The sequence below is a fragment of the Physeter macrocephalus genome, chromosome 20, assembly GCF_002837175.3.
Source record: "Physeter macrocephalus isolate SW-GA chromosome 20, ASM283717v5, whole genome shotgun sequence".
NCBI lineage: Eukaryota > Metazoa > Chordata > Mammalia > Artiodactyla > Physeteridae > Physeter > Physeter macrocephalus.
Window position 1 is genome coordinate 52540938 of NC_041233.1, and position 19579 is coordinate 52560516.

The 19579-nt window shown below is 34.4% G+C and overlaps 1 protein-coding gene across 1 annotated transcript in view; it reads left to right on the forward strand.

The window, feature by feature from the left end:
- The window catches only part of HELLS (helicase, lymphoid specific), a 39834-nt gene that overhangs the window by 16544 nt on the left and 3711 nt on the right, over positions 1 to 19579 (forward strand). The window contains exons 8-21 of the mRNA XM_024121440.3: positions 972 to 1196; positions 1576 to 1758; positions 2365 to 2508; positions 5404 to 5600; positions 8124 to 8220; positions 9532 to 9693; positions 11276 to 11415; positions 11734 to 11872; positions 13192 to 13275; positions 13358 to 13477; positions 14055 to 14171; positions 14528 to 14687; positions 19161 to 19257; positions 19339 to 19415. Of these exons, the coding sequence (XP_023977208.1) occupies positions 972 to 1196; positions 1576 to 1758; positions 2365 to 2508; positions 5404 to 5600; positions 8124 to 8220; positions 9532 to 9693; positions 11276 to 11415; positions 11734 to 11872; positions 13192 to 13275; positions 13358 to 13477; positions 14055 to 14171; positions 14528 to 14687; positions 19161 to 19257; positions 19339 to 19415 (1942 nt within the window). The remainder of the gene's footprint in view (positions 1 to 971; positions 1197 to 1575; positions 1759 to 2364; positions 2509 to 5403; positions 5601 to 8123; positions 8221 to 9531; positions 9694 to 11275; positions 11416 to 11733; positions 11873 to 13191; positions 13276 to 13357; positions 13478 to 14054; positions 14172 to 14527; positions 14688 to 19160; positions 19258 to 19338; positions 19416 to 19579) is intronic.

A 19579-nucleotide genomic window follows, 5' to 3' on the forward strand; every position in this document is an offset into this window, starting at 1 on the left:
CTATAATCTCATTGTTGTCACATATATAGACTGTATTTTCTTTAAGTTCGTGGCTTGCCTACTCATTTTCTTAATGATATCTTTTAATAAGCAGAAAATTTTAAATTTTGTAATAGCCCAAATCATTACCTTTTTTCTTTTGGTGGTTAGTGCTTTTTTGTCTTTATTGTATAAGAAGTGTTTGTCTGTCACAAGATTATCAGCTTATTCTGTTTTCTTCTAAAAGCTTTATGGTTCTGGGTTTGATGTTTAGGTATATCATTTCATCACAGATTTTATGTATGGAGTGGTGAAACTCAAGTTTCCTATTTTTCCAGTTGAATATCCAGTTGTGGCATCATTTATAAGACTTACCATTTGTAAGACTTCCCTTTGAATTGACTTAATCCTTGTTTTCATTTTCTTAAAATGGAGTTGTGGACATAGCTAAGCAATAAAAATCTACCATTGGTCATAAGTTGGTGCTGTGTCACAAACAGATAAATTGACATTCTTAAGTTTGATATAGTGAGTTTTTAAACTATTTACTTTGCCTGTAGTGAAAGTAATTACTTAGATGAAAGTAAATATTTTTATGTTCCTTGAAAATAATTTTTTTAACAGACATTATCTGTTATCCTTCCTATGGATGAAGAAAATTATTAAGAAAATAGTTTAATAAATTCTTGGGTAGCACATTTTAGAGGTTTGGAAGGGACGTATAATTGTAAAGGTCATTTCAGAAGTATATGCCTGTTATATGTAAGGGTTATTTTCAGAAGTGTTTGTTTTTTTTTTTTCCCAGTGGCTTTGAATTTTTGGGGGAATGGAAGTAACCATCTAGAGGGTTTTATTAAACATGTAGCTTTATTTTTTCATACCCAATGATTATACGACTGGGCAAATTTTGATTAGCAGTTACATTTTCTGATTAATGGAGGGTAGCAGCATTATTATGTATTAAACTTCTAATTAAACTTTTTTATTTACAGGATGAAAGCTCCTCTTCTAATCTCTGTGTAGAAGATCTTCAGAAAAATAAAGATTCAAATAGTAAAATTAAAGATAGATTATCTCAAACGGTTAGGCAAAATACTAAATTCTTTTTTGACCCAGTTCGGAAATGTAATGGACAGCCAGTACCCTTTCAGCAACCAAAACACTTCACAGGAGGAGTGATGCGATGGTACCAAGTAGAAGGCATGGAATGGCTTAGGGTAATGAATCCTCAATTTTAATACAAGATATTGGTTCATTTCTATATGATAACCTATTAATATGATGTAACACAACTTGAGTTGTTCCTTCTGTGTTTCACTGTTATATATAAAACAAACATTTCTGTGTAAATACTTACTTTCTAACTTATTTACCCAGAGTAAATTTTTGAAAGTGAAAAATTATCTTATTCAAGGCTACCAGCATTTTTATGGCTTTGATAACTGAGTTCCCACAAATGTTATTATAACTTACAGTGTGAATATGTCAGTCTCATCATAATTATCATCTTTGGATTAAAAGAAGAAATAAACTGACTGCTGATTCAATAGGTGTTTATGTCAGCATTTAAATACAGTGTATATTATTTTTGTCCAGATGCTTTGGGAAAATGGAATTAATGGCATTTTAGCAGATGAAATGGGATTGGGAAAGACAGTTCAGTGCATTGCTACAATTGCATTGATGATTCAGAGAGGAGTACCTGGACCTTTTCTCGTCTGTGGCCCTTTGTCTACACTTCCTAACTGGATGGCTGAATTCCAAAGATTTACACCAGAAGTAAGACATGTTTCCTTTTGTTAAATATATTATCATTACAAATGTTTTATTGTTTTGTTGCCTGGATTAAGTTATAGATCTCTTACTAAAATTATGTTGATTTCTGTGTAGCACTATATCTTATTTGACTTTCAATCTCAGCAATACCTTCTCTAAGTTTATATATAATAAACTAAGTTTCTATAGTAATCTCAGACATCTTGCCTAAAACATCCCTGGGTGGTTTTTAGTGCCTTGAATAATTTGACTCACCTGAGACAGACCTGGGTAGAATTTACTTTTTAATTGTTCATCCTTATTATGGTGTTTTCCTTCCATACCTATGCGTTTTAGCCACAGCATTGCCTTATGAGAAGTATATATTCCAAAAATAACTTCGCCATCTCTCTCACCTTACACTCAATTTGGTTTTATGGCTTTTTTATCCTCCCATAGTAGCCCAATAATTTATTAGAATTGATTGACTCATTTTGTTATAGAAATAAAGAACTAAAGTTAAGTTAAATTATATTTTTTCTCTCAGAAATGATTAACTTTATATTTACAAATTGTTGTTATTTATATTTTGTTCTAAAGTTTGTTATAAATCAATATAAAATCTTTTAGATTCCTACTATGTTATATCATGGGACCCAGCAAGAACGTCGAAAATTGGTAAAGCATATTCACAAACGGAAAGGGACATTGCAGATTCATCCTGTGGTGATCACTTCATTTGAGATAGCCATGAGAGACCGAAATGCATTACAGGTATGAATGGTCTTATTGGATTCTTTGTAATCCATAAATCACATTTTTCTTAACTTATAACACTTTGTCACCATCCAGTAGCATTTGTTTATTTATTTATTTTTTCTGATGGAAGTAATAGATTGCATTGTGCATATTCCTTTAGAACCTGGAGGTTTATATTAACAGAAAGATTGATGGGCTTCCCTGGTGGCACAGTGGTTAAGAATCTGCCTGTCGATGCAGGGGACACGGGTTCGAGCTCTGGTCCGGGAAGATCCCACATGACGCGGAGCAACTAAGCCCGTGCGCCACAACTACTGAGGCTGCACTCTAGGGCCCGCGCGCGACAACTACTGAACCCGTACGCCACAAGTACTGAAGCCCGCGTGCCTAAAGCTGTGCTCTGCAACAAGAGAAGCCACCTCAGCGAGAAGCGCATGCACCGCAACGAAGAGTAGCCCCCGCTTGCTGCAACTAGAGAAAGCCCACGCTCAGCAATGAAGACCCAATGCAGCCAAAATAAATAAAATAAATAAATTAAAAAAAAAAAAAGAACGATTGAGATGAAGGTTGTAGTCTCTAACAAGAAAATTAAAGCCTGATCTGTACTTTAATCTATAGCCACAACACCATTTTATTTATTCATTTATTTTTTATTTTTTTATTTTAAAATTAAAATTTTTTTCCTTGTTTTCTTTTTTTAATTTAATTTAATTTTTTTGGCTGCACCGCATGGCATGCAAGATCTAGGTTCCCCGGCCGGGGAGCAAACCTGTGTCCCCTGCAGTGGAAGCGCAGAGTCCTGACCACTGTACAACCAGGGAATTCCCTCCACAACACCATTTTAGAATCAGCCAGACATAGACCTAATCTGTGAATGTATTACAGATGTCTCTGACAACTGCTTTAAGTATATAGAACTTATCCATTTAATTTTAATTAAATAGTGGAATATATGAAGACAAGTTATTTTTTACTATCTTATGGATCTACTATGGCATAACATTCCCCATATCTGTTTTTCTTTGTGTTGTAGCTACTTATTTATTAGTGCCCAAGTTATTGTAATGCAGTCGGAAAATGGACTTCTCATTGCCTCTCTCAGTTCATTTTTTGGTGTTTTGAACTTCTTCCTCACTGCTCCACGTATTTCGCATACAGTTCTTTACTGCTTTGTTTTACTCTGACCAGTACAGTTGACCCTTGAACAACATGGGGGTTAGGGGCGCCAACCCTATGTGCAGTAGAAAGTTTGCATATATTTTATAGTGGGCCCTCCATATCCACAGTTCCGGATCTGGATTCAACCACTCGTGAATCATGTAGTATTATACATAGTATTTACTATTGAAAAAAATCTGCATATGAGTGGACCCGTGCATTTCAAACTTGTGTTGCTCAAGATTCAACTGTATATCAGATTTTACTTGTGTGCTGGTAGAACTTTGGAATGTGGTTTGCAGTAATTTCTTCACAGTAAAAGTAATACATATTGCATGTAGGAAAAAGTAGTGTACAGAAAGACCTGAAAGCACTTGTAATTCTACCTGAGAATTACTACTGCTGTGTTACATAACTATTGTTAGCATATAGGTATAATTTATAAATATGGTAATACTTTATGTTGCTTATTGAAACAGCTGTTTTCTACTAAATAATATAACATGAAGATCTTCTAATTATTTTGATTACCATAGCCAGACCATATTGAAACAGTAAGCTTCCCTGTCAATTCCATTTGCCAGTGGCTAGAATTTTTGTAATTTTCCCTTTCACTGAATTTTTGTTATTTCAAGGATCCTAGCTTTAGGGGTTGATGGCATTGGGGGTACAGGACTCCTATTCCTGAGTGGCAGCAGCAGTAAATGAGTCCATTTACTAATTCATTTATCAGATTCCTCATCATTTCTGTTGCATTGGGTTTTCTCTTTTGCTTATTCGTTTATGAAGGATGTTGTATATTTTGTTTCATTTTTTTAAGGTAGATATAGTGAGAGATTATTCAGGCTATCTGATTTGTTTGCCTTATTATCAGAAAAAAAGTTCCAAGTTTTTTATTTAAGAAGTCATAATATTTTAAAATTTTCTTTTCATTTTGCTATGAATGTATAAAGTAAAATGCAAAAGATGCCCCTTTTCATACTCTTCCCCCAATTTGCCAATCCCATTATCCAAGGATACCTACAGTTGCCAGTTTGGTACTTATATTTCCCAGAAATATTGCATATTTCTATATTTTTACACAGTAAAACAGAGGAACTTTAAATGTGCTTAATCAAGATAAAAGCACAGATATTAAAGAAGAGAAATTAAAACAATTTTCATGACAACTTAATGAAAGTAAATGGTTAGCTTTCTGTGAAGATATAAATTACCAAAATTAGCTCCAGAAGAAAGGAAAAACCTAAACAAAGCAATAACTATGTAAGAAGTTGAGAACACCATCAGATAAAAAAAAGAGTGTCAATCTCAGATGTGGGCTTCAAGAATGAAAATTCTAATGATATTTAATGTTTCAGAGCATAATAGAACTAATAAAGTCCTTCAGTTCTTTTTTTAGGACTGCAAGATAACACTAATTAAAACTTGACAAAGCATTAGAAAGGAAAACTACAGACTGCTTTGACTAAAGAATGTGAATGGAGAAATCGTAAATATATAACACCAGGTGGACTTTATTAGTTCAAGACCAAGTGAGGTCTATTTCAGCAACACAAGTATATATCAGTTTTAGGAAATTAACTCATTCTCTTAGTAGATCAGAGGAAAACATGATCATCTCAGTAGGTATAGAAATACCATTTGATAAAATCGAACATTCATTCCTAATAAAGAGGTTTTATCTTTAAAATTGCTTTTAGGAAAAATTGTGAGATCATTATATAAAAAGTTTCCCCTGAATTCCTTTTCTAGAATTGCTACTGGAAATACTTAATAGTAGATGAAGGACACAGGATTAAGAACATGAAGTGCCGCCTAATCAGGGAGTTAAAACGATTCAATGCGGATAACAAGCTTCTTTTGACTGGTACTCCTTTGCAAAACAACTTATCAGAGCTTTGGTCATTGCTGAACTTTTTGTTGCCAGATGTATTTGATGACTTGAAAAGGTAGGTAAGCGGTTATTTAATTATTTCCTATGTTTTTCTAAATGTCTCAAAATCTGTGCTCATAGTTAAAATTAATTTCTGTCTTCTAGGTGGCTGGATTAAAGCGATAGCTTTTGGCCAGTTCTTTGTGGTATATATGTTCTGCTCTTTTTATTTTTTTCCAGTTTTATTGAGAAATAATTGACATATCACTATATTAAGTTTAAGATGTACACTATGACGGTTTGATTTATATGTATTGTGAAGTGATTACCACAATAGGTTTAGTTAACATCCATCATCTCAAATAGATAAAATGAAAAGAAAAAGTTTTTCTCCTTGTGATGAGAACTCTTAGGATCTACTCTTAACAACTTTCCTATATATCATAGAGCCATGTTAAGTGTAGTCACCATGTTGTACATTACATCCCTAGTGTTCATTTACTTTATAACTGGAAGTTTGTACGTTTTAACCACCTTCCTCCAATTCCCCTTCCCCCAAAAGTATGTTCTACTTTTGACACAAATTATGAGGAGATAAATAAAAGATTATTTAAAAGCTTTTATTGCATTGATTAATTAGAGACAAACTGTTTTATGCTGCCTTAAAAAAATTTTTTTTTTTTTTTTCGCCACACTGCGCGGCTTGTGGGATCTTAACTCCCCAACCAGGGATCGAACCTGGGCTCACAGCAGTGAAAGCCCCAAATGTCTTAACCACGGGACTGCCAGGGAATTCCCTGCCTTAACATATTTTTATAAAGCTTCTTATTGTCTTAACTTCATAAAACACTTTCAGGTGGGTTTTTCTCATTCTCACAAACAAGAGATAGAGAGGTTGAAGGGATAGGGGTTGATAATCCCCTGTCTCACACACAAGAAAACCCAAGTGTCAAGTTATTAAAAATATAACTAGTTAATGCCAGAGTCAAAAATATAACCAGGGTCTCCCAGTTTCACCCTCATGCTTTTTACTCTAGAAACTGTTTGAATCTTAGCTTATATGATAAAAAGCAAAATATAAACAGTTTTCAGAAAATCATTAGTATACTCAGAATGGAAGAGTAAATAATCTTACCAGACATTAAAAATAATTAACATAGAAGTATCAAAATCAGGAGGGCAAAATAATTGATTTATACTTACTTTGGCATCAGTGAAGGAAGAAAGTTAATTTTATATGGAAGAATAACTTTTAATGTTTTATTTTGAGAATGTATTCCACCTCTGGTGACCAGATATTAGCCTAGGGCCAGGCTGTCTTAGGGAACATTTATTAAAAGGCAAGATTTCCAGGTCCTATGCATTTCCACTGAGGGAGGAGCTGGGAATCTGAATTTATAAAATGTGCCTGAGGTGATGAAATTTTGGAAATATCTGATGTAACTACTGCATTAATGCTGTTGGCATTTTTCCCAATTGTATTTATTGACAATATAGTGTTACTTAGTGTAAACATGCTTATATTTAATAGCTCATGTTAATAGGGTTTTTTTTTTTCTTTTTTAACATTTTGAAGAACTAAGGATATTAATAGATATCATTATCAGGGTACATATATGTTGAATTTTAAAAACACTGTAGTGGGTCACAGTTTTACCTAAAGAGAGATATGGCCTTGATATTCAGAGATAGTTTTCACTTCTTTAACTTTATTAAAATGTTTCATAAAATGTGTACCTTAGGATGTGAGGGCAATCTGGCTGTGACATCTGTCACGCCACTGATTGCTAGGGTTGATTTGGCTGACCTGGCTGGCTAGGCCAGTGTCTCCTTCCTCCCATGGGACATGTGCACTCCTCCCGAAGCTGTGTGCTTCATCGTGGAGGACAACATTCCCCAACAGAGGAGGACCCATCTCAAGGTCCATCTGTAGGAGAACATGGGATAGTCAGGCTTCCAAGACTCCAGACATATCCTAATGAAGTCTGCCTTTAAAAAAGAGGAAAAAAGGGTACTTTAATGTTCATTTGATGTTCATACTATTGTTAAGATAATATATTTATTGGAATCTTAAAAAAATGGTTCTGAAGAACCTAGGGGCAGGACAGGAATAAAGATGCAGATGTAGAGAATGGACTTGAGGGCATGGGGAGTGAGAAGGGTAAGCTGTGACAAAGTGAGAGAGTGGCATGGACATACATATACTACCAAATGTAAAACAGATAGCTAGTGGGAAGCAGCCAAACAGCACAGGGAGATCAGCTCGGTGTTTTGTGACCACCTAGAGGGGTGGGATAAGGAGGGTGGGAGGGAGGGAGACGCAAGAGGGGAGGGGGGATATGGGGATATATGTGTATGTATAGCTGATTCACTTTGTTATAAAGCGGAAACTAACACACCATTGTAAAGCAATTATACTCTGATAAAGATGTAAAAAAAAAGATAATATATTTATAAATCAGAAAAAATGTTCCCTTTAAGAAAATATCTGCTTCATATTACACAGATTAATACAGAGTTGAAAATGCAAAACATATATTGTGTTAATATAACTGATTTATGTGTTAGGTTAACTTGTAATAATTTTTTTATTTTACAGCTTTGAATCTTGGTTTGATATCACTAGTCTTTCTGAAACCGCTGAAGATATTATTGCTAAAGAAAGAGAACAGAATGTATTGCATATGCTGCACCAGGTTTTGACTTTTTTTCTTATTCTGCTTACTAGAGACTCATAGAATGAAAAAAGAACCCTAGAAATTACCTGTTCAACCCATTGTGGTAGAATTTGAAAAGTGAGCCCCCCCACCCCAAAATTTAACTTACTCTCCTGCCCTTTTCCCTCCCCTAGAGGTCTCATGGCATTACAGCAGAAGTAAAGTGCTTTTTAAAATTTTGTCCTTTTCACGTATACTCATTTTACCCCTAATGGTTACTGACATGTCTGTCAGCCAAAAATGAAAATTTTTATGCAATGTTTGACAATAATAGTTGCATAATTTACTTACTTGTATGATCCATTCTACTGTTTTGTACAACTCCATCTATCCTATTTATTTTTAAACAAACATAATCTTTCAAAGGTCTCCTAGTTTTCATATGTGGGCCTGAAAAGCTTCTCAATCGTGCTTTGACAATTTTATTCAAAATCTTTTTGAAAAAGTTTTTTTGACTTTGAAGTGAGACAGTACATAAATCAAAGTAAAAATAATACTCCAAATCATATTTCCCCAAATCATTTGCACGTTTTTACTGATAGTTGCCTGTAGGTATATTTGTGTCTGGGCTGCTGTCTACAGATACTTTTTTCTTAAACTACTGGTAATGTTCTCTCTTTCTCTGGAAAATTAAAGTCTCTATGCTTGGCTCTATACCTTTGAGGTATTTAAGTACAGAGCCCTAATCTATATATAAATTAATTACTAATTTAAAGGTAAGGGTATAAAGGATATAAAATGATTTTTTTAAGTTGATTTTCTTTTAAAAACCTAAGCAGTTTAATAATGATATAATTACCTATTGCTTCTCTGTTGTTTTATAAATGTGGAAATCTCTTGTCATCACAGCTGATGAAGGAGAGTAGTTTTAAGTCTGAAGTTTTAGAACTTATAGAAGGAAACTTTTCATGGCTACTTTTCTGGGTCAGTTGATTTTTTGGTTTTCTACTAATTTGAAACCTCACTTTTAAAAACTGGGCTATAACTTTATCCCTAAGAAGTACAGATATCACCTTCTTATTTCAGCTTTTTAAAATATTCAAGTTATACTAGAATTTTTGAAAAATTAATAAGTTGTGAAATGTTACAGATAAATGCTATGAGTTTGTCATGTGGTGGTTTTTGGTCTGGAAAATTTCAAGGAAATATTTTATATCACCTTTTGAGATGTGATAGTTTTCTACAGGAAGAAAAGAAGAAGAAGGGGTAAAAGGGTATTTTGGGAGAGTATTCCTTGAAAATACAAAAACGTTTAATATTTATATATGTTTATTCATGTTTAAATTTTAGATTTTAACACCTTTCTTATTGAGAAGACTAAAATCTGATGTTGCTCTTGAAGTTCCTCCTAAACGAGAAGTAGTTGTTTATGCACCACTTTCAAAGAAACAAGAGATCTTTTACACAGCCATTGTGAACCGTACGATTGCAAACATGTTTGGATCCAGCGAGGTAGAGTGTGGATTTGAAATAATCCTACCTGTAAATGACAGTTGGCATAGAAAATTTCATGGTTGATTTCAGTCTTATATAAGGCTCATCACCTGTTTTCATGACTTGTTGAGGGTGAATTTCTAACTGGAGTATAAGGCATAAGGCCAGTATCAAAAATTGTCTCCTAGTAATTCTGTGGTCCTACTAAAATTCAAGTGATGGTTCCTACATTAATTGCTTTATAGTCATCTGAAATACTGTCTGGGGGTGGACTTGGAAATACATTTGAACAAGCACACAATATACTAAGGGCTTGCCCACTAGACCAGTCACCCCAAATATACAATCCCTTTACAGGAGGTTCTTGGTAGCCAAAAAATTTAATAAAATCCTCTATTTGAAAGAAATATCTTTTTTAGTTACCCACCATATTACAAGAAATTGAATTGGAATGTGATTATCTTATAACTGAAGATTAGGAGACCCTTAAATTTTGTTCAGATGTCCAGATTTTTGACTGTTTGCCATGGACCTGTGTATTTCTTTTCAAAGTATTTATGATTATGCATTTCTGTTTTTGTACAACCATTAGACTGTTATCCCATTTTCATTTTAATTAAAGGGAATCTCTGGCTTTTTAACTGTTAGAAAATTAAAGGAGTTGCCTATTGGGAGGAATTTCATTGCAGTATTATACCAGTCCAAAGAAATAACCTCTGTAGTGCAGATATGTGGAGCCTCATTTCAGCCCAAAGCTATTAAATTCCTTTATATAAGTTCAGAAGTTTTATCCATCCTTAATTTTTTCCATTGAGATATGAATGCATTAACTCTGATTCCAGATATTGTCATCAGTGTTAAAACAATTAAATTTCACAGGATAAAATTTACATTTGGCTATAGTTTATGGAACCTTGATTTTGTGCCTTCGGAAATTATTAAACTTGATGATGACAGACAAAATTATTTTTTTCTTTATATGTTAAAACATTTTGCACATAAAAATATTATACCCTACTTTGTGTGTGTGTGTGTGTATAGAATGTAAGAGTATAGCTTTTTTTTTTTAACATTTTTTTAACATCCTTATTGGAGTATAGTTGCTTTACAATGGTGTGTTAGTTTCTGCTGTATAACAAAGTGAATCAGCTATATGTATACATATATCCCCATATCCCCTCCCTCTTGCGTCTCCCTCCACCTTCCCTATCCCACCCCTCTAGGTGGTCACAAAGCACCAAGCTGATCTCCCTGTGCTATGCAGCTGCTTCCCACTAGCTATCTATTTTTCATCTGGTAGTGTATATATGTCCATGCCACTCTCTCACTTTGTCCCAGCTTACCCTTCCCCCTCCCCATATCCTCAAGTCCATGTCCATTTCTTAGGTCTGCGTCTTTATTCCTGTCCTGCCCCTAGGTTCATCAGAACCTTTTTTTTTTTTTTTTAGATTCCATATATATGTGTGTTAGCATACGGTGTTTGTTTTTCTCTTTCTGACTTACCTTACTCTGTGTGACAGACTCTAGGTCCATCCACCTCACTACAAATAACTAAGAGTATAGCTTTTTTAAAAGATATTTCTTTAATTTATTGTTTTAGAAAGAAACAGTTGAGCTGAGTCCCACTGGACGACCAAAACGGCGAACTAGAAAGTCAATAGATTACAGCAAAATAGATGATTTCCCTAATGAATTGGAAAAACTGATCAGCCAAATACAGCCAGAGGTAGACCGAGAAAGGTGTGTTTAAAAATAAATTTACGGGGCTTCCCTGGTGGCGCAGTGGTTGCGCGTCCGCCTGCCGATGCAGGGGAACCGAGTTCGCGCCCCGGTCTGGGAGGATCCCACGTGCCGCGGAGCGGCTGGGCCCGTGAGCCATGGCCGCTGGGCCTGCGCGTCCAGAGCCTGTGCCCCGCAACGGGAGAGGCCACAGCAGAGGGAGGCCCACATACCACAAAAAAATAAATAAATAAATAAAAATAAATTTACGTATTCTTTAAACTGTGATTTTTTTCTTTTTTTTTAATGTCTCATTCATGGATTATATATTTTGTGCAGAGCTGTTGTGGAAACAAATATCCCTATAGAATCTGAAGTTAATCTGAAGCTGCAGAATATAATGATGCTACTTCGTAAGTGCTGTAATCATCCATATTTGATTGAGTACCCTATAGACCTGGTCACACAAGAGTTTAAGGTGAATACTATTTAATATACTGTTTTGATTTCTGTAACTTTTTATGTTGGGTGAAAGTGTCATTTTTTAAATTATTATTATTACTTACAGTAAATACTGTTATGTTTGTCATATGAAGATTGTCTTCTCCCCCCAAATTCAGAGAACTTTATGAATGTTAGAATAAAGGTGGTTTTCTATATGTAAGCTAATATTTTTATTTATATATTTTATGTAAACAGCTAGGAATCCTCGTAAATTTAGAGTGATATTGGAAATATACGTTTTTAAGTAACACAGTTGATTTCCACACTGTGTTTTAGTTGCTGTCTATTTTGGAGATTGTCACCTTTTCAGTATTCCTTTTAATTAGTATTCAGCTTGTCAAAATCAGTCTGGCTGCTCATTGCTTAAATCTCAACAGATAGCCACAGAAGAGAGCAAAAAGTTATGTTGATTTGTGGGCTTTCAGATTAAATGAATGAAATTGCTTTCTTGGGCAGCTGATGGAAAAACAACCTAGTAGTAAAGGAAATCAGTTCTCAGTAACCCTCAATAACCCTGTTTTGTACTAGTTTACAGCAGGGTTCCTTACCCTTGTCAATATTGACATTTTGGGCCAGATAATTCTTTGTTAAGGAAGTGCTGTCTTGTGGACTATAGGCCATTTGTCCAGCATCTCTAGCCTCTAGCCACTAGATGCCAAAATATTTCCCTCCCCCGGTTGTGTCAACGTAAAGTATCTTTCAGGCACTGCCAAATATACCCTGGGGGTGGAAGGCAAAACTGCCCCTATTTGAGAACCACTGCTTTAAAGCTTTTCATTGAGTAAGGAAGAAGATAATCTCTGAAGGTAATTAATATTCACCAGAAGGTTAAAAAGTTCATCTTGGATACTTAGGTTGCTTATAAGCTCTTATACTTTCTTTAATTTCTACTGAGAGTTTTAGCAGTAATTTTCATACACATTTGGTTGAAAGTATACTCAGTTATAAAGAATAAACCTCAACATTAAGTAAGTTTGAACTTAATGTTCTGTTATACACAGTTTTGGGGAGAGGTGTGGGGAGGATAGATTATACACTTAAACTGAATTTTGTTTTTTGTGAAATCATTGGTTTTAAATTGTAGGGTATGTCTTTCCTTGAGTATGTCTTTCCTTTTCCTTTTTTATCTTCTGATAAAAAAAATAACAAGGTCAATTTAAAAAGTTTTATAGGGACTTATTTGTCATTGAAAATTAAACTGTTAAACTGGTTTTTATTTTTTATTTTGACAAAAACAGATTATTAGTAGTTGTTGTGACAATTTCTTTTTTCCTTTCTTTGCCCACTTTTAAGATTGATGAAGAGTTGGTAACAAATTCTGGGAAATTCTTAATTTTGGATCGAATGCTGCCAGAACTAAAAACCAGAGGTCATAAGGTATGGTACTTTTGATGGATTTTTGGTTGTTTAATTATTCTTCATTAATCAGTATAGATACTAAGATATATTTAAATTTCAGGTGCTGCTTTTTTCACAAATGACAAGAATGTTGGACATTTTGATGGATTACTGTCACTTTAGAGATTTCAACTTTAGCAGGCTTGATGGATCCATGTCTTATTCAGAGAGAGAAAAAAATGTAAGACTGCTTATGTCATACATACTTAATTCTTTTTTGTAACTCCTGTCTTGATTTCTGAAGTAATGTTCAAAATTGACCTAGGGACTTCCCTGGCGGTCCAGTTGCTAGGACTCTGCACTTCCACTGCAGGGGGCACAGGTTCGATTGGGGAACTAAGATCCTGCATTGCGCATGGCACGGCCAAAAAAAAAAAAAGGACCTACATCCTAGGGCCTCTGCTTTATTGCCACAACCTGGGCAATAGGCATGATCATGATTTTTTGTTTCATGGGAGTTGAGTCTGATAATTTATCTCTTTCCACCAAATCGGTCATTTTCAACTTTATGGCTGCTGTGGCTTTCAGTATTTATTTATCCCACATCAGAAGTCCTATGGATGCTTAAGAACTCACACCCAGCTTGAAGAATGCTGGCTTATTATATCCCTTGGGACACCACTGCCCTCCCCCTTCCTTTGCTGGTAAACAAACGGGTATAAGATAGCTGCTTAATATGCAGCTCTATATCCACATTCCAGGCAGGAACAGTTTCTATCTTTCTTAATTCCTTATGTTTACATCCCTTTTGCTTTTAGATGCACAGCTTCAACACAGATCCAGATGTGTTTATCTTTTTAGTGAGTACACGAGCTGGTGGTCTGGGCATTAATTTGACTGCAGCAGATACTGTTATCATTTATGATAGTGATTGGGTAAGTTGGAAGTGTAGCAATATACTGATTATATTTCCATTCTGAATTTTTAATCTTTCGTTGTACACTTTGTAATTTCATTTTTCTGTTTTGAAAAGGTATCCACTTTAAGATGAAAATCATTTCTTTGTCAAGTGTCCAGTGTGTAAAGACTTGAACATACTTTATCATTGAAGTCACTCTAGAAGGCTAAATTGAGTTAAGGCGCTTAAACAGTACCTTAACTCAATTTTAACCAGAATCTTTTTAAACAAAGATTCTGATTGGATCATGCTTATTGACTTTACCCACATAGTATGAGTTTAAATAATTTTAACCTTAAACTGTTAAATGTTATTTTTCTTTTTAACTTTAAGAACCCCCAGTCTGATCTTCAGGCCCAGGATAGATGTCATAGAATTGGTCAGACAAAGCCAGTTGTTGTATATCGTCTTGTTACAGCAAATACTATTGATCAGAAAATTGTGGAAAGAGCAGCTGCTAAAAGAAAACTGGAAAAGTTGATCATCCACAAAAGTAAATAACATTTTGTAGTACTTTTTTGCTTAAGTTGTCTATTGTGTGTTGTGAATTTTTGTTATTGTTGTTACTTTCTTTATAAAAGAAATCAGTGCAGGATTTAAATAGGCAGTGGGGAATTTGGAGCTGTGAAGACCTAAGCTGGGTTGATGTGACCATAGACATAATGAAAAATATTAGTGTCTAAAATGAGGAGCAATGGGGCAGTGAAGAGTATCAACTATACTTTTAAAGTGCCATATCTTAAACTCTCATGGGGATTGACATGATGTTACTGATTATTCTTTTTTTCATTTAAAAAAAAAAAAAAAAAAGAGGGCTTCCCTGGTGGCGCAGTGGTTGAGAGTCTGCCTGCCAATGCAGGGGACACGGGTTTGTGCCCCGGTCCGGGAAGATCCCACATGCCGTGGAGCGGCTGGGCCCGTGAGCCATGGCCGCTGAGCCTGCGCGTCCGGAGCCTATGCTCCGCAACGGGAGAAGCCACAACAGTGAGAGGCCCGCGTACCGCAAAATAAAAAAGAAACTTTTTTTTTAATTGAAGTATAGTTGATTTCTAATATTTTATTAGTTTCAGGTGTACAACATAGTGATTCACAATTTTTATAGTTTATGCTCCATTGAAGTTATTTAAAAATAATGACTATATTTTTATAAAGTCATTATCTGTGCTGTACAATATCTCCTTATTACTTATTTATTTTATACATAGCAGTTTATATCTCATAATCCTCTACCCCTACCTTGCCCCCACTTCTCCCCACTAACCACTAGTTTTTTTCCTATATCTCTGAGTCTGTTTTGTTATTCATCTGTTTTATTTTTTAGATTCCGCATATAAGTGATAACATACAGTATTTGTCATTCTCTGTCTGACTTATTTCACTAAGCATAATAGCCTCTAGGTTCATGCACGTTTCAAATGGCAGAATTTCATTCTTTTTTATGATGAATAATATTCCATTTTGTATTTTTCTTTAACCATTCATCTTTACCCATTCATTTGTTGATGGACACTTAGGTTGTTTCCATATCTTGGCTATTGTAAATAATGCTGCTGTGAACATTGGGATGCATGTATCTTTTCAAATTATTATTTTTGTTTTCTTTGGATATATACCCAGGAGTGGAACTGCTGGATCATACGGTAGTTCTATTTTTAGTTTTTTTGAGGAAACTTCATACTGTTTTCCCACCATTCCCACCAACACCATACTAGGGTTCCCTTTTCTCCACATCGTTGCCAACATTTATTATTTGTAGACTTTTTGATGATAGCCATTCTGACAGGTGTGAAGTGATATCTCATTGTGGTTTTGATTTGGATTTCTCTGATGAATAGCGACATTGAGCATCTTTTCATGTGCCTCTTGGCCATCTATAGATGTTCTTTGGAAAAATGTCTATTCAGGTCTGCCAGTTTTTTAATCAGTTGTTTGGGGTTTTTGATATTGAGTTGATGAGCTATTTATAATATTTTGGATATTAACCCCTTGTCAGACATAGAGTTTGCAAATATTTTTTCCCATTCAGTAGGTTGCCTTCTCCTTTTATTGCTGGTTTCCTTACTGTACAAAATATTTGACTAGGTTACATTTGTTTATTTTTGTTGCTTTTGTTTCCCTTGCCTGAGGAGACAGATCTAAAAAATACTGATGGGACCAATGTAAACGAATATATTGCCTGTAGTTTCTTGTAGGAGTTTTATGGTTTCAGGTCTTAGTTTAGGTCTTTAATTCATTTTGAGTTTATTTTTGTTTATGGTGTGAGAAAATGTGCTAGTTTCATTCTTTTATATGTAGCTATACAGTTTTTTGAAGAGACTGTCTTTTCTTCATTGTATGTTTTTGCCTACTTTTCATAGATTATTTGAACATAAGTGCTGTGGGTTTATTTCTGTGCTCTCTATTCTGTTCCATTGATCTATGTGTGTGTTTTTATGCTGTTTTGATTACTGTAGCTTTGTAGCATAGTCTGAAGTCAGGGAGCATGATTCCTCCAGCTTTGGTCTTTTTTCTCAAGATTGCTTTTGTTTTGGAGGGGTCTTTTGTGGTTCCATACAAATGTTGGGATTACTTGTCCAGTTTTGTGAAAAATGCCATGGGTATTTTGGTACAGATTGCATGAAATCTGTAGATTACTTTGGGTAGTATGGACATTTTAACAATATTAATTCTTCCAATGCTCTTTCACCTCCTTAGTTAAGTTTACTCGTAGATATTTCATTCTTGATGGGATTGTTTTTTTACTTCTGCTTTCTGATAGTTAATTATTAGTGTATAGAAACGCAACAGATTTCTGTATATTAATTAATCTTGTATCCTGCAACTTTGCTGAATTCATTTATTAACTCTAACAGTTTTTTGTGGAGACTTTATAGTTTTTTTCTTGATATAGTATTGTGTCATCTGCAAATAGTGATAGTTGTACTTCTTCCCTTCCAATTTGGATGCCTTTTATTTCTTTTTCTTGTCTGATTGCTGAGGCTGGAACTTCCGATACTGTGTAAATAGAAGTGACGAGAGTAGCCAACCTTGTCTTGCTCCTGATTTTGTAGGAAAAGCTTTCAGCTTTTCACTGTTGAGTATGATGTTATTGTTAATGTTTATCCTTTTTTTAAAATAAATTAATTTAATTTATTTATTTTTGGCTGCGTTGGGTCTTCGTTGCTGTGCGTGGGCTTTCTCAAGTTGCGGTGAGCAAGGGCTACTCTTAGTTGCTGTGCACGGGCTTCTCAATGCAGTGGCTTCTCTTGTTGGAGCACAGGCTCTAGGCGCAGGCTTCAGTAGTTGTGGCTTGCGGGCCCTAGAGCACATGCTCAGTAATTGTGGCGTATGGGCTTAGTTGCTCCGCGGCATGTGGGATCTTCCCAGACCAGGGCTCAAACCCGTGTCCCCTGCATTGGCAGGTAGATTCTTAGCCACTGCGCCATCAGGGAAGCCCCTACTGTTTATTCTTGATAAGAGATTTGTGTGCCAAAATGCTTTAAGAAAACTTCCAAGCCTCTTCTTGCAAGTAAAATATATTAAATATTAGAATATTAAAGGTATATTGAAGTAGTGCTACAATAAAATCTGTTTACTTTGTTGAAGCCACTATTTCAAAAATATTTGACTCCAGTATGCCCTTTTCATAGTTTCAATAATAGAATATTAAAAACACAGTATTTTTTTTTTTAATCTAGAAAAGATTCTGAGGATAGGGAAAGTGAAGTGGGTGAGGCATTGGCATTTTATGTTCTGTTCCCTGATATTCCTTGGAGTTCTGCTTTTATTTATTCAATATAAAATTCTGTTTGGATAAATGGCTTGATGGCTGCCTTAAGAAAAGTTGAAAATCATCTTATATACATTTTGAAGCCTAGAAAAATCATAATAATGTTGAAAATTGCTATCAATTTATTTGATGCTACTTTTCTACTTGCAAATACTTTCTCCAGTATATCTGATTTTGAGGGAAATTGTGGATTAGGCTTTAGACCTCTTTAATTTGATTTGATGGAGCATTCAGATTGCAGTTAGAATTTCCATTGGAGGAAAAAGGAACTTGGTCCTAGTAAGATGTTGTGCAAATTAAAAATTTTTCACCTGTGCTGCTTTTAGGGACTTGAATTATGAAATAAATTCTGTTTTGTTTTGAATTTGGTTTAAATTAGGTACAGTTTATAGTTTTATTTCCCCAAGTTTTACTTTTAGTAATTTTAGAGATTAATTTCAGAAAACAATTTGAAAGGAATTTTTTAAATGCTGACAGTGTTTTATTGAGGTATAATATACATACAGTAAAATTCCCAGCTAAGTGTACAGCTTGATGCCTATAACAAGTGTATATACTCAGTTAATTATTATCCATATCGAGGTAGTGAACATTTCCAACATCCGAGAAAGTTTCCCTTTCTAGTCATTTCCAAGGCTCCCTTGCCCCTCACTAGAAGGCGACCACTATTCCAATTTTTGTCCTATAGGTTAGTTTTTCCTTTAACTTTATACCTGGATTCATTTGTATGTATTCTTTTTTTGTCTAGCTACTTATACTCAACATAATATTTTGAGATTCATCTATGTTGTGTGCGTTAGAAGTTTGCGATTTAAACAAAAAAACTGCTGAATAATTCATCCATTCTTTTGTTTATTGATGTTTGAATTGTTTACAGATTTTGGTTCTTATGCATAAGCTCCTCTTATACAAATACTTATGGACATACGTATGTATTTGTTCTTGGTCTTAGAGTGGGTGTATGTTTAGCTATAGACAACTGCCAAACTTTTCCCCAACCATTTTACACTCCCACCAGCAAAGTATCATTAATTGCAGTTGCTTTTCTTTTCTTTTCTTTTTTTTTTTTTTTTTTTTTTTTTACCAACACTTGGTTTGCCTGTCCTTTTTAATGTAAGGCATTCTGATTGGTTTGTAATGTATTTTGGTTTTAAAGGCAATTTTGAGTGTTTTGAATTTCTTGAAAATTTTTTCTAGATCATTTCAAAGGTGGTCAATCTGGATTAAATCAATCTAAGAACTTTTTAGACCCTAAGGAATTAATGGAATTATTAAAATCTAGAGATTATGAAAGGTAAGATTGTTTTAATTTTAGAAAAATATAATGCATAGTTTTGATTTATCATATAGATGTGAATATATTGTTTCCTTATAGGGAAGTAAAAGGATCAAGAGAGAAGGTCATTAGTGATAAAGACCTGGAGTTGTTGTTAGATCGAAGTGATCTCCTTGGTAAGTATCTCTCATGGTTTTACTTATTATTTTTACGGAAACTTTGAAACATATATATAAGTAGAGAGAATAGTATAATATACCTCTGTGGATAATTCATTCTGCCGTTAATAGTTTACAACATTTAGCCAATTTTATTTCATTGCCATTTTCTTTAATCAGAA